Genomic DNA, 15,377 nt, shown 5'->3' on the forward strand with positions numbered 1-15,377 from the left:
GTAAACTCAACAGGTAGCAGAAGCCTAGTCCGCTCGACTTTCCCACTTGCTTGACGAATTCACTCCTTGTCCCGATAACAATGGCAAAGAATTGCCCACTCCCTCCAAACTTCAGCAAAAGCAACAATTGGGTACTAAAGTTCACCATCAAGAAACCCATGGTATAACCAGGAGTGTCGTAATGCTACTGAGTTGAAAAACGCAGCGTATAGGGCTACACTGCAGACAGTAGCAACACGTAATACGATGGAGAATTATCGGGAGGAAAGAAGAAACGTATTTTCAGAAAATAGAAGAAAGAACAAAAAACTGTGAGCGGGAACAAATCGAGATGTACAGGAGTCAGAATGAAGTCTGGAAAATGTTCCAACGAGTAAAACACCAAACCGAACGAGGATTCAAGTGACAGTTTGTCGTATGATCTGAACAGAAGTGACACTCTGCACACCAAACAACGCGCGACACTCGCCTACGCCGATGACATCGATATAATGGGTCGAACATTGCGAGCGGTAACATCCACCTTTGAACAAATTGAGAAGGAGTCTGGCAGTAAACGGTGAGAAGACCAAGCTGATGGTAACAACGCGCAAGACGTTCAGTAGACTTGGATCAACTTTGGAACTTGAGAACTACAGCTTCGAGGTAGTTAAAGATTTTATATACCTTGGGATCACCATAAATAAAACGAATGACATCAGTTTTGAAATTCGGAGAAGGATAGTGATGGCCAACAGATGCAGTTAAGAAACAAGGCGCTGATACTATCCGTGCTGTTATATGGAACTGAAGCACGGGTACTTCTGCAAGCAGAGGAGGCAACTGTTGGAGTGTTTGAGAGAAAAATTCTCCGAAAGATCTATGGGGCGATCTGCGTTCTTGTTAAAGAATTGTCAGTCGTATCGTTGGCCAGGCCATATTGTAAGAAAGATAAAGTGGAAGACAACATTTCCGAACATGGTCTTTCTAATTAGAAAATTTGCTGGAAATCTTTTTTAAGCCCTGCTTTTGAAATTGTTTCATGCGTTTATACAAGGCAATTTTCAAAACTATTTTTTTTTTTTTTGATATTTTGTGCGTGTTTTTTTATGTTCGAAAATGTTGTGGATTGGTATTTCAAATTAGTGACACTACAAAAAAAAAAAAAAACACACACACACACACAAAACGAATTGCCAGAAAATTGTCGGTACGAGCAATTTTTTCCATTTCTATTCCCCTTGCCCCCTCCCTCCAGCAAACAAAAACTTGCCGCAAGTAAACTCGCCTAATCTAAATTGGAACTAAACCATTTATAAAAAATGGAAATTTGTTATATCGAAACGAAACTAATTTTGAAACTATTGGTGAGTTTAATTACATTATGAAACCTCCTTCAATAATTTTTCCACGCCTTACTATTTGTACTTTTAAAGTACACTACAATTAACTAATTTGTAAAATCTGATTCAAAAAATTTTTGTATTTTTTGAAGCATATGTCTCATCAATTTTAGACGGAAAGTGGTGCTTCTGACCGGCAAATTTTTAATTATTGGGCGCCACCATTCTTTTAAAAGAACCTCATAAATGCCAACACCACTATTAAAAATGAACCGTTATTTCAGTTTCATTGCACACTATTGGTCTGTTCCCGTACTGCAAGAATCTACTACTTTTTACTACGATAACGAATTTTCCTTTATGATAACGAAGAAAATAGTAAAATCGAGTAGATTCTTGCAATACGGGAACATACCATATATAAATATAAGGAAAAAATGCCTTATACTCCCCATATCATCCACCACAAAGCCAATTGCCAAATTGCTGTTTGTCAGCAATGTCACTTTAATCATATGGTAATTTCTAATTTATACATATTTTATTACTATTGTAACACCATATAATTAATTTAATATCATTTTAAAAATATACTATACATGTCATTGTCTATTATTTAAATTAACGGTTTTGTTGTTATTTTCACCGAATCGCTTGCACTCTTCCTGTTAGAAACGTCAATGGGTAATCAGTACTCATATAACTTGGCAGCACTTTTCATATGACAACTTGCCAGGGCATCACTGCATGGCAATAAAGAGAGCTTTCAACGTCACATATGGGAGAGGAGCTAAACTCTCAACAGTGTTGGCATTTGTTAGAGGCAATAAATTAAACTTTTTCAATAAAATTAAATAAAAAACATATTAAAAAAATAATATTTTAATAAACTTAATAAAATAAATATTATTTATAACGATATTATATATAAATATTATTTCAATATCATTCCTTCTTCTTGTTTTGCCTTTGGTACTTAATACTCGTGAGAGAGTACTTTTGCTATGCCAACACTGCGGCTCTCCCCAATCGTGCTTGTTGGAGCAAGTGGCAAAATTTAGCTTTGCAATATTTATAGTTAATCGAACGCCGTCGTGATAAAAGAAGCAACGTGCGGAAGTCGCAGCGCGTGTGTTTATAGAAAAAAATAAATAAAGAATGAAATAATACAACAACACCATAACAAAAAGAAGAAGAATAGAAAAAAAATAAAATTATGTGAAATAGTAAATAATACAAGAGAGGAATAACGCAAAAATAAAAAAAGAAATAGAATCTATATGAAAATAATAGAAAAAGAATGAATGAATGATGTGAATAGATACAAGCAACAACAACAAAGCGAAATAATGTAGAAAAATAAATAAGAAATGATAATGAAGTGAGTGTGTTTGTGTAAAAGAATATCTGAATAATAACAAAACAAATAATATAAATAAAAATAAAAGAAAAATATTAAATAATTTTAAGGTAATAAAAAGGAAATTAATGGAAATAATAAAAAAATTAATAAAATGAAAATCATTTTGTGAGAGAGTGAGAATTGAAAAATAAAACAAAATAAAAAAAATTATATGTAAAATAAGTGAAATAATTCTTAAATAATACAAATAATGTGTAAAATGAAGAGTTGATCTCTTTTTTTGGTTTTATATTCGAAACAAGTGTAAAGCAGCAGTGGCGGCGGCGGTTTCAATACCACATAACGTAGGTGCAAATCTATTATTGATAACAAAAAAAAATAATAATTTAGTGTTGTTTTTCGGTGATAAGCAAAATAAATGTTGTTTTTGCAAAAAAAAAACAATTACAAAATCTAAAATAAATTAATAACAAATAGTATTACCAACATAAAAAGTCAAAGTAGAACAAGAGCGACGAGCATATGTGAAATATTCTAAAATTGCATACAAAGTATCTGTGAGATTGTTATATGACAAAACAACAACAAAAAATTTATTCATTGAGCAAAATCCACAACAATAATAAAAAAAAAAATATGAGTGCCAAAAAATCGCTGTGTGTGTTTGTCCGACTGCTGTGTTGTGAGAGCAAAAAGAGAGGGAGTTTATTATTAACAAAAAAAAAATTGAAATGAAAAATAACAACAAAAAGTAAATGGGGGAAGATTGCTGCAATTTGCAAAAAAATTGCTAAGTGGCGGCATTCGACATCTCTTTTTGAAAAACAAATTTGTTAACCCCTTGCCCACCCCTTTTTTAATTTCATCGCTGAGTGTGTGTTTGTGTGCGTTTTAAATTTAGCCAAAAAATAAATAGCAGCAAATCTAAAAAAATTCTTTGCGTTGGGATTTTTCCCCCGAGTTATTTTTCGTGGTTTTCTGCTAGAGACTATTTTCTTCTTCTCCGACGTCTATTACAAAAAAGCACCAGAGTACAGCTATAACAACAACAATAAGAACCCAGCACACAATATAAAAACAACTAACAACAATGTCGCATCTCTTAATGTTTTGTGTACCGAAGTGAATGAGCGAGTGTTTGTGTGTGTGTGCTCGGTGGATGGGTTGGGATTTTCATTCTGATTTACTTTGACATCCAACGACGGCCGACGACGACGGCGACAAGGCGGCCTTAGTTCAAGCACCACACATCAACAAGAGAGAGCCCCAGTCTGCCAGCCAGCCACTAAAAAAAAGGAAGAGACAATGGTGGCCGCGTAGTTGTCTCTTCTCCTCTCCTTTACAACATCGTTGTTGTGCCGTCGTCGTCATTTTTGTGTAATTATTTTGCGGTGCTCTGTGTCTGTCTCCCCATGAACAAACCGATGAACGTGCGAGCGAGCCACCCGACCGACCGACCCGACCAAAACATCCAGTCACCGAGTGAGAGTTTTATTATTAAATATAATAAAAAAAACAAGAACAGCAACAACAACAACAACGAACACTGCCAGACATCCCCATCAACAGTAAATTGTTCACAGAGTGTGTGTTTGTGTGTACGCGTACATGCATGTGCTTGATAAAAAACAGAAAACACAAACAACAATACATATCTACGTACATACTTGTCAACAGATTTGACTATTTTTATTTATTTTTATACAAAAAAAGCTAACGATTTGAGCTAGTTGAATATTTGTTTTTTTTCGTTCTTATGAACACGCAGACATACTGTGTTCTTGTTGGGTTTTGTTTGTGTTTGACATCGAGGGTATTTTTTTTCTAAAATGTCTCGCATATTGTCTAGGAGAGTTTTTTGTTGTTGTCTAAAGAAAAAAAAACAACAACTAATCAATTGAAGAGATGCAAATGGGAACAAACGAAACAACAACAAAATCCCCAATCAAAAGAAAAAAAATATGACGTTTATTGTCATTATGAAGAACAAGTAAAAGAAACAAAAACAACTAAACCATATGCAATTAATGAGAGCCGCCATAACACAGAGAGAGCGCATTACAGTAAGGGGGAGTTAAAACACGCGCCATAATATAAACATCAGACACCGCTGCTGCAGCAGCCGTAACAACGGCGACAGCAGCAGCATCCCAACCAAACACAACAGCAGCAGCATCCCATCATAATTAATATAAATAATAATCAATATTAATAGACAGACAAGTGTATTCATGTTTTTTTGTTGTTTTCTGGTGTACAAAACATTAGCGGGTCATAAATCTCTATTTAATTTTTTTCTTTGGTGTGTGTCCATTACTCTCTGCTCTCATTTGTGTAACAACATCCCCCAAACGAAGCATCGAAAAATAATAACACATTCATGTTGTTGAGGGGTTTGTCGGCCATGCAAAAATAAAAAAACCGTAACATCAGGAAGATTTATCTCCCTCTCATTTTATCATGCACATGAAAAATACCGCCGGTGTTGCCAATTTTTTCAGGGTCAATAATCGCCGAAGTTTAGTTGAATTTTTTGGTGAATTAAATTTTTTTTATTTTCATTGGAATTTCATTTAAATAACCGGAATTTTCGTATGCATATAAATTTGAAAAAATACGCACAAAACTTAATTGAATTTGTTTTAAAATGGAAATTTTGATATTTAATGGCAATTGTGAATACAAATACAGTGTTAAAAAAAAAACAAGCAAACATATTTATAAAGTTAAAAAAATCTCAAGAGTTAAAAATGATTAGTTGTTTGGGAAATGTTGCGATGTTTTTTTTAATTTGATGACATTTAGTGGAGAACGATTTTGTTTTAGATGTTATTAAAGATGTTAAAAAGGCTCAAGTAAAGTTAGACTTGATAAATGAGAATTTCTTGGCAATTATATATTCCGGATATTTCGATATTCAACCCTATGAAAATTATTAAAAAGCAATGAGCGGAGAAGTATAGTCGAGGTCGACAGATCCTTTACGTCATCTTTTACGATTTTTTTTTTTCGAAGTTACTCCACAAAATTCAAATTTTGTTAATTTACACAAAAAATGTTTCGGCTCATTTGGCTTGCTAAATGTTGACCGTTCATAATAATGACAACCATTTAAATTGATTGGTCAGATCGTCAGAAAAATTTGTGATGTTTGGATTTGTAGTTGTGGGTTCTAGAGCATCAGACATTCCGTAAATAAATATTATCTGATCATCATCGACAATTCGTTTTGATTTGGCCTCTAGTGCGTCCAGAAAATAGACAAAAATAAAGTTTTTGGTCCATTTAAATACAAAATGTTGTGGTGGTTGGTCCATGTATAATGGACAGACCGACACACATGTCTAGATCGACTCAGCTAGCCGAGATGACTAAAAGGACCAATATTTCGCAGCATTACAGACTTTTGGGGACACTTTACTTACTTACTTAGCTGGCTTGAAAAAAATTTCCAAGCGCGTCGGTCTTGTGCGCATCTCCTCCAATTTGAAAGACCACGTTTCAAGATGTCTTCTACTTGGTCTTTCCATCTGATACGTGGCCTTTCCCTTCTGAGTGAACTATCAGTAGGCTTGCTGGGGCATTCTCATTCATTCGCACAACATGGCCTAGCCATGGTAGTCCTCGTATAAATTGTCGATATTCACCGTCGACGCAGATCGGCCCGTAGATCTTTCGGAGAATTTTTCTCTCAAACAACCCAAGAGCTGCGCAAGTATCCATGCTTCAGATCCATATAACAGCACGGGTAGTATCAGCATCTTGTAGAGTGTGTGTTTAGTCTGGCGGGAGGTGGCGGGAGGTAAACTGCTTCTTAGACCACAGTAGCATCTGCTGGCCAATACTATCCTTCTTCGAATTTCAAAATTGATATCATTAGTTTTATTTAGGGTGGTACCAAGGTATATAAAATCATTAACTACCACGAAGCTCAAGTTCCACAGTTGGTTCGAGTCTACTGGACGTCTTGTTCGTTGATACCATCAGCTTGGTCTTCACGCCATTTACTGCCAGAACCATTTTGGCAATTTGGTGGATGTTACCGCTCGCAATGTTCGACCCATTATATCGATGTCATCGGCGTATGCGTGTTATATGTGTTGTTTGGTGTACAGAGGGCCATTTTTGTTCACATTTGCCTCTCCTATTCCAGCAGGGTGTTAAACAGGTCACATGACAAACTGTCACCTTGTCTAAATCCTCTTTCGGTATTGAAGGGTTCCGATAGGTCCTTTCCTACTTTAACTGCATTGTGCCACTTAAAGTTATCCTGCATAGGCGTATTAATTTTGCAGGAATGCCGAACGTAGACATGGCTCTAAACACCTCTGAACGTTTCTCCTCTCTCCTCTTCTCCCGATAATTCTCCATTGCATTACGTGTTGCTACTGTCTGCAGGATTGCCCTATACGTTGGGTTTTTTTACATCAGTAGCATTACGACACTCCTGATCGTATCATGGGTTCCTTGGTGGTGGTTTTTGGTACCCAGGTGTTGCTTTTGCTGCAGTTTGGGCAATTCTTTGCCATTGTGCTTCTATACTATTATCGAGACAAGAAGTGCTTTCGTCAAGCAGGTGGGAAAGTTGAGCGGAGTAGGCCTTTGCTACCTGTTGTGTTTGCAGCTTTTCGACGTCGAAGTTCCGTGTTACATTATATCGCACCTTTGCTGCTACATTAAGACGAGTGCGAACCTTGGCTGCTACAAGATAATGGTTTGAATCGATTTTCGCTCCTCAGATTGATCGAACATCTAAAACACTGGATGAATGCTTTCCGTCTATCTCAAAATGATCGAATTGATTTATCGTTGTTTGACCGGGAGAAATCCAGGTTGCCTTGTGTATATTGAGATGCTTGAATCTGGTGCTGCTCACTACCATATTTTTTACTGCCGCGATGTCAGTCAACCTCAAGCCGTTGTCTCATGTTTCTTCATAGAGGCTGAATTTACCTTTGGAAGGGCCAAACAAATTTCCCTTCCAATTTTTCCCTTCTGAGATTTTAATCTCTTAGCAGAATTTTAATGCCATAGCCAGGGCAGCGGTCGTATGCTGTTTCTAGGGGCTCGTAAAATATGTCTTTGGTTTGCTCATCTTTGGCTTCCGTCGGAGCATTGCCACAAATAAGACTGATATAGAAGAACTTCGCTTTTATGCGGATTATAGCACATCGCTCATCTACTGGAGTGAATCTGGAGACAAGGTCTTTTATTCTCCTGTTAACCATAAACCGCAGCCAAATTCATGTCTCGTTTCATGGCAGCTGTAATACAGTGCGTAATCGTCTGATTTACTTACGCCAGTTCCTTTCCATCGCATTTCCTGTAAGGCAATAATATCGGCTTTGTACTTCTTCAGTACATCGCCAGTACATCATCGAAATACAAATGTATCTGTTTATTTAAAATATTCCACTTCGTCTTTCTTGGCAATTAAACTTCCTTTAAAAAGACTCCCTTTATATCCATATCGGCGATTTTTTTCATGTTTCTAAAGTTAGCATCACTATGCAAGGCAACCGTTATTCACATACCGTCTTTATTTTTGTCATATCGTGCTCTCTATACTTTTTTGATGTTGATGAGAGAAGCATCAACAACTAATCATGAATGACCCATCAATTAGAAAAGAAGAAGCAAACGGGAGACATAAGATGCTTCTCAACGTCATCAACTAATAACAGCAACAACAAAAACAAATTAATATGTTAATTAAGCAAAATTTTAATTTATTTTGTCATTCAAATTAAACTCCCTTTATAAAAGCCTCTCTTCATCATAGAGAGAGAGCTGTGATTATTCCCCCAAATAACAACAACTTGGCATCACTCCAACACACAGCAGCCGTCAAGCGTATGCATGCAGGCAACCGTTATTGGCCCTTTATTTATCGGCTCGTGCTCTCTTTCTCTTCATAGTTTTTTATGTTGGTGGTGAGAGAAACAGTAATCATAACAACAACAAATCATAATACCCTAGCAATTGAAAAAGAAGAAGAAGAATACAGACATATGATGCTTATCAACGTCATCATCAACAAATAATAATAACAACAACAAACTAATTAAACAATAAAAAATGGTCTTTTATTTTTAGATTCATTCAAGAACCAGAGAGAGAGGGAGAGGAGTGTAAGAGTTAATCTGTCATTGAACAAATCAATCAATAATCATCAAACACAACAAATAAACTACAATGAAAACGTAAGCGTCCGCGTATGACGCCTAATTATTTGAAAGTTATGACTGAATTGCCGTATTTCATAGAAAAAATGTTGCAAAAATCAATAATAACAACTGATGAAATAATGGATAAAGCCGATCTTTATATTATGATGGGTGTAATGGGCAATGATATTTGATAAAAGCTGAAAAACGGAGTGTGACAAAGAGATAAGAAAAAAAAAATAAAAGTAATTCTTAAAGGAAAAAAATATTTTTTAAAGAAAAGTGAATAAAAAAATATTTTGAGGAAATAAAATAAATTTTCAAATAAAAGAAAAAAATATTTTTAAACGAAAATAAAAATATTTGAAACAAAGTGCTCTGCCAAAAATATCTAGAAAAATAATTTTCAAATAAATATTGAAAAATAATTTTGTGAAATAAAAATAAATGCAAAATAGCCAAAAATAAATTGTGGTATTTGGTGCTAAAAAATTTGAAATGAAAAATAATCATAAATTGTGAAATGCCGACGGGTAGTCAAACCAAACAAATAAAAGTGCCAAATTAAAAAAAAAAAAAAACAACAACAATAATAAAAATATTTTGTGAAAATAAAAATCGAGCAGAAAAATATGACAAATTTTGTGGAAATTTGCTAAACCAAACAAATTAATAAAAAAACAGAAATTCAAACAAAACTTTGGGGAAAATCGGAAGTTTTTGCAGGAACAATCTAAAATTCTTCCAAATTTGAAGAAAAAAAAAACGAACAAAATAAAATTTCTCGCCGAACAAAAAACCGAAAAAAAATTTGATTTTCCCCAACAAAAGTGTTGTTGCCCTCACAACATGACCGAATACGTTACACCCAACATACACACAGTGTTGAAAAAATATCAGACAAGTGCTCCCAAAAGTCTACAAGGTCCTGGTCATTCATTAGCCAATATTGCCGCAACAGCCAATAACAGTAGCAGTGCCCTACCCCTGACATCCACATCGTCGACGGCGGCCGCACCACCAACCCATCCCATAACTGCCAATAACAACAATAATTTGTGTTCTCCAGTAGTCGGAGTCGTTGGAGGAGCAGGTAACCCCATAGTAGCCGCCGGTCATTGCCCCCTAGATGTTAGTCTAAATAATAATGGCGGTGTGGCCAATTTATCAACAGCTTCCGCAGCAGCTGCAGCAGATATTCATGGATTGGTGGCAATGCGTACCAGTCCTTGTGAGCTTAGTAAAGCATCAAGCAAACAGCAACAACAAAATTCGAATCACACTGGAACAACAACGACAGCGACAGCAGCAAATCCTGCCCTGCCACTTATAAAAAAAGAAATAATGACATCACCTGAACCACCACCAGCATCACATGATCTCCAAAATGAAAATCCCCTGGTTGGCCAGAGGCCGGGATCAGGAGCGACAGCAACTGCAGTCGGCCCACCACCACCACCCTCATCAGTGCAGCAGACACCTTCCATAAAAATTATGCCACCACCACCGCCGGAGGTATCCCAGCCCATACTCTCCTCAGCCGATACGGGCTCCGGAGAGTTGTACGAAACCCGTTTAGAGGGTAAAACCATTGGCTGCTTTTCCATGGGTGGGGAAATGCGTCTCTGTTTGCCACAATTCCTCAACAATGTCTTGGCCGAATTTACCCTCGAACAAATCAATCGCAGTTTCGATGATCTCGGCATCTTCTGTTCCCAATGTACTCCCGAACAGTTAATGGAATTTAAGGCTGCCAAAATCTTACCATCCGATGTAAAATCTAGTGGCCTCATAACCCGCACCGATGCTGAACGTCTTTGTGCCGTTCTCCTCCATCGTTCCGATCGTAATAGTTATATCAATGTTGAGGATATACCCAAGGGTGCTATTTCATTTAAGGTCTATCATCGTTGTTTTGGTAAATGTGAAGGTATCTGTACTCCGGATATGTATTCATATCAGAAGCCGACCTGCATTATGTGTCTCGAGTGTAAGGGTTGGTTTTCCCCACAGAAATTTGTTGGCCATGTCCATCGTAAAGTGGAGAATCGCACTTGCCATTGGGGTTTTGATTCGCGTAATTGGCATGACTATTTGCATGTGGCATTGGATGTCGAGAATCGCGAGAAATATCAAAAAATCTTGGATGAACTAAAGGAGGTGGAGATCAAGGAACAGCAGAAAGCCCAGCAGGAGATTAATTATTTAAAAAGAAAGGTAAGTTGGAACGTTTATTTAGCTTTACTATTTTTAACTTGGGAAATTTAGAATGTTATATGTCAAATAATAGGAATATCCGATTTTTATTAAAACGAATAATCGTTAAAAATAACTAAACAAGTATTTTGGTTTCCTTGAGCGTATGACTATTGTCACTACGTATACGCCCCTAGGGATTTGATTTATATTTCATGAAGAACTCTATAATTAAAGAAGTGCTTTAGAGAAAATAGGCATTTTCTTTTCGGAGATCTACTTTTTAAATACAAAAAAAGTCACTGAAAATTAGTATAACATTTTGAAACACTTGGGCGTATGACCATTGTTGCTACGTATACGCCCTAAGGATTTGATTTATAATTGAATGAATTCATAATATCTAAGGGATAATATCATCAAGGGCTCCATAACTAAAGATGTGTTTGAGGAGTTTAGATTTTCACGCAAATAAATAATCTGTAAAAATTACTAGAAAAGTGTTCCGGTACACTAGAGCGTATTACTATTGCCGTTACTTATGCACCCTATGGATTTGATTTTCAAAGGCTACACAAGGTGTGGATTTAAAAAAAAATGTTAAAGGCCTTACAAGGCTTGGAATTTTTAAGAATATTTTTTCAAAGGCTATACAAGGCGTAGATTTTTTAAAGAATATTTTTTCAAAGGCTATACAAGGCGTAGATTTTTTAAAGAATATTTTTTCAAAGGCTATACAAGGCGTAGATTTTTTAAAGAATATTTTTTCAAAGGCTATACAAGGCGTAGATTTTTTAAAGAATATTTTTTCAAAGGCTATACAAGGCGTAGATTTTTTAAAGAATATTTTTTCAAAGGCTATACAAGGCGTAGATTTTTTAAAGAATATTTTTTCAAAGGCTATACAAGGCGTAGATTTTTTAAAGAATATTTTTTCAAAGGCTATACAAGGCGTAGATTTTTTAAAGAATATTTTTTCAAAGGCTATACAAGGCGTAGATTTTTTAAAGAATATTTTTTCAAAGGCTATACAAGGCGTAGATTTTTTAAAGAATATTTTTTCAAAGGCTATACAAGGCGTAGATTTTTTAAAGAATATTTTTTCAAAGGCTATACAAGGCGTAGATTTTTTAAAGAATATTTTTTCAAAGGCTATACAAGGCGTAGATTTTTTAAAGAATATTTTTTCAAAGGCTATACAAGGCGTAGATTTTTTAAAGAATATTTTTTCAAAGGCTATACAAGGCGTAGATTTTTTAAAGAATATTTTTTCAAAGGCTATACAAGGCGTAGATTTTTTAAAGAATATTTTTTCAAAGGCTATACAAGGCGTAGATTTTTTAAAGAATATTTTTTCAAAGGCTATACAAGGCGTAGATTTTTTAAAGAATATTTTTTCAAAGGCTATACAAGGCGTAGATTTTTTAAAGAATATTTTTTCAAAGGCTATACAAGTAGTAATTTTCTAAAAACCCAAAAAAGGCATGGGTGTTAAAAGATTATTTTTTCAAAGACCAAAAGCGGTATTACTCTTTTTTGTTCACTGGTGCGTATGACTATGGTCGTCACGTATACGCCATGGAGATTTCATTCATATTGTTTATGTGAAATAATATTTGTCATTAGAAACAAATTGCAATACTTTTACAAAATATTTTTAAGACTTAACAAGGCATAGACTATTAAGGAATATTTTTCAGGCGTCAATAGAAGCCTGGATGCTTAATAGAATATTTTTGAGGCCTCAATAGAGGCATAGATTTTTCAAAGAATATTTTTAGGCAACAACAGAATATTTAAAAAAAAAATCAAAAGCCATATCGACGCCTTCGAACCATAGTATGCTAAGTCTGAGTTTTTCAGTAGAAGCTCTCAAAGTATGGAAATTTCTTAAATTTTACGCTAAGTACATTTTTGCTTATAACTTTGGTTTGGATTGGCCGATTATTACCAAAATTTCAGAGAATTTAAATTAAGGACCGTAGTATCTAAAAACATAAAGAATTTTAAAACATGCTAAGTCTACTTAGCATACCATGGTTCGGAGGCGTCGATATATGGAAAAATATGTTAAAAAACCAAAATAGACGTAGATTTTTAAAGGAAATGTTTCTGGCATAAATGGAGGCTCAAAGTTGTTCATAAAAATGATATATAAATATATTTAATTTAAAAAGTAGCAATTCAAAGGTGTATATTCATATTTTGTCTGTAGACAAAATATGAGTTCTGGGGCGAAACACATTTTTCTATAGAAAAGATTTATAGTCTGGGTTTATTGTACTCACAGTCACACTTCCTCTTGTATTCCTCTTTAGAAATTTTGAGATCCAGACCTTTTGGTGAGTTACCAATCCTAGTATTCAGGGTAGAATAGATTAATATTTTGGATTCATTCGTTTTATTTCTACAAGAAAGTATGAATAAATAGTGTCTGGGAACTTTTTTTTATCAGTAATAAAGTTTCAATATAATTTGTTGGATAAAAATTATTTTGTCCACTGGTGCGTATAAATATTGTCGTCACGTATACGCTACCTAAAAAATCAATTTATAATTAAAATTTCTGAAATATATTTTTTTTTAATTATTTTCTTACAGTTCTGAGGATTTTGGCTAACAGTTCTTGGGATTCGCATTTTTTATAAAAATATGAGCAATTTTTTGGGTACTGCTAATTTGTTTCTATACAAAAAATATTAATTGACTTGGTACCCTTAAATGTGTTTTAATTAATTAGTAGCATTTGTACATTGATGCATCTAATTAGTCTGGGTTTATTGTTCTTACAGTCCTGTGCCACTTCCTTTAGTATTTCTCCATTAGTAATTCTGAGATTTTTTCCTATAGAACATATTACCAATCCTGGGATTCAGGGTAGAATAGATTCAAGTTTTTTTTTAATATCATTCTTTGTCCACTGGTGCGTATAACTATTGTCGCCACGTATACGTTCCCAAACAAACCAATTTATAATTGCCATCTCAGAAATGAATATTTTTAAATTATTTTCTAACAGCTCCATGTTTTTTTCTACTAGTACTAGACCCCAGTACTGAAATGGGCTGTTCTGAAATACAATTTGATGAGGTAGCTTATGAAAACATTTTTACAAAATTTAATTTTTTGAGGTGCACATCAAAAAATTAAAAACAAATATAAGTTTATGTGGGTTTCTGAATTTTTTTTAATAGAAACTACTGTGGATTTCTTTTAAAAAATAATTTGCATTTCTTCGCCCACACAGTCGTGAACAAAAAATATTATTTTAAAAATCCCTGCATTTATTCATGTCTGATCTATATTCTTTAACAAATATTTGCCTTCGGTGACTGCATAAAAAATATTCACAAAAAATCCGTGCAATCAGTAGCAGCCCTTAAAACATTTTTTAAAAAATCCATGCTTTTATAAAGTCTCCTCAAAATATATTTTTTTTCAATACCTAACAAAATAATCCCTTTTAAATATATAATTGAGCATTCATTTCAATCCGTAAAATATTTTTTTGCACACTGGTGCGTATGACTATTGTCGTCATGAATACGCTCCCCTGGATATTCAATTTATAATCGAAATTTCTGAATAAGGATTTTCTTAAATGTAATTTGTTGAGGTAGCTTATAAAAGTATTTTTAAAAAATCTAATGTTGTGAGGTTCATATAAAAGAAAACAGATTCTAGTGTGTGTAGGTTTCTGAAAAAATGTTTTTTAATAGAAACTATTGTGTATACCCAATAAAATGTATTTATTTAATTCATGGCTCATACAGTTGTGAAAAAAATCTCCTTTAAAAATCCCTGCAAAAAGGCAAAAAATATATATATTTATTAGGACTCCATAAAAATAATAAAACCCAAGTTTCTTTAAAGGCAATTAAAAACATTTTCATAATTATGGTTCGAATATCTTTTAGAAATCCTCAACCTACTTACCTCTACAAATAGGTTGTAAAAATCCAGGCTACTGTTTCCCTTTGAAAGGCATATTTTTTTAAGCCGCAGTTCTTTTCGGCCCTTCCAGAAGAATATTTTTTAAAAAAATCGAGGCCTTGAAAAAATGTTTTTACATTTTTATTTCACAATTTCCATAAATAATTGAAGAATTTCACAACAACAATAAAAAACAAACACTAAACGAAAGTGTTAAATATGTCATGTACAACAAATACAAATGCCTAATTGTATTACAAATGAATGAGAAATAAAAAAATAAAAAAACTGAACTCTGGCTGTCTACAAAGTGCGTCGCAGCGTCTGTCTAGTCGACGTAAAGATGTCAAGTCTTAGTTGACAGTTGTTTTTTTTTCTATTTCAATTTTTTTTTTT

General features: G+C 34.2%; 1 protein-coding gene across 1 annotated transcript; it reads left to right on the forward strand.

The window, feature by feature from the left end:
• Window positions 1-9,667: 9,667 nt before the first annotated feature.
• LOC133335395 (ski oncogene-like) lies at window positions 9,668-11,120 on the forward strand. Its single transcript, XM_061543669.1, has one exon. It carries the CDS (start codon window positions 9,702-9,704, stop codon window positions 11,118-11,120), a length of 1,419 nt encoding a protein of 472 aa, XP_061399653.1. The 5' UTR covers window positions 9,668-9,701.
• Window positions 11,121-15,377: the final 4,257 nt, after the last annotated feature.

Source organism: Musca vetustissima, unplaced genomic scaffold, assembly GCF_032173495.1.
Source record: "Musca vetustissima isolate MV318-11 ecotype Yass unplaced genomic scaffold, APGP_CSIRO_Mvet_v1 utg9160, whole genome shotgun sequence".
Lineage (NCBI taxonomy): Eukaryota > Metazoa > Arthropoda > Insecta > Diptera > Muscidae > Musca > Musca vetustissima.

Excerpts from the sequence above, each read along its gene's own strand:
- LOC133335395 (XM_061543669.1), top strand. The coding sequence starts at position 9,702 with ATGACCGAATACGTTACACCCAACATACACACAGTGTTGAAAAAATAT.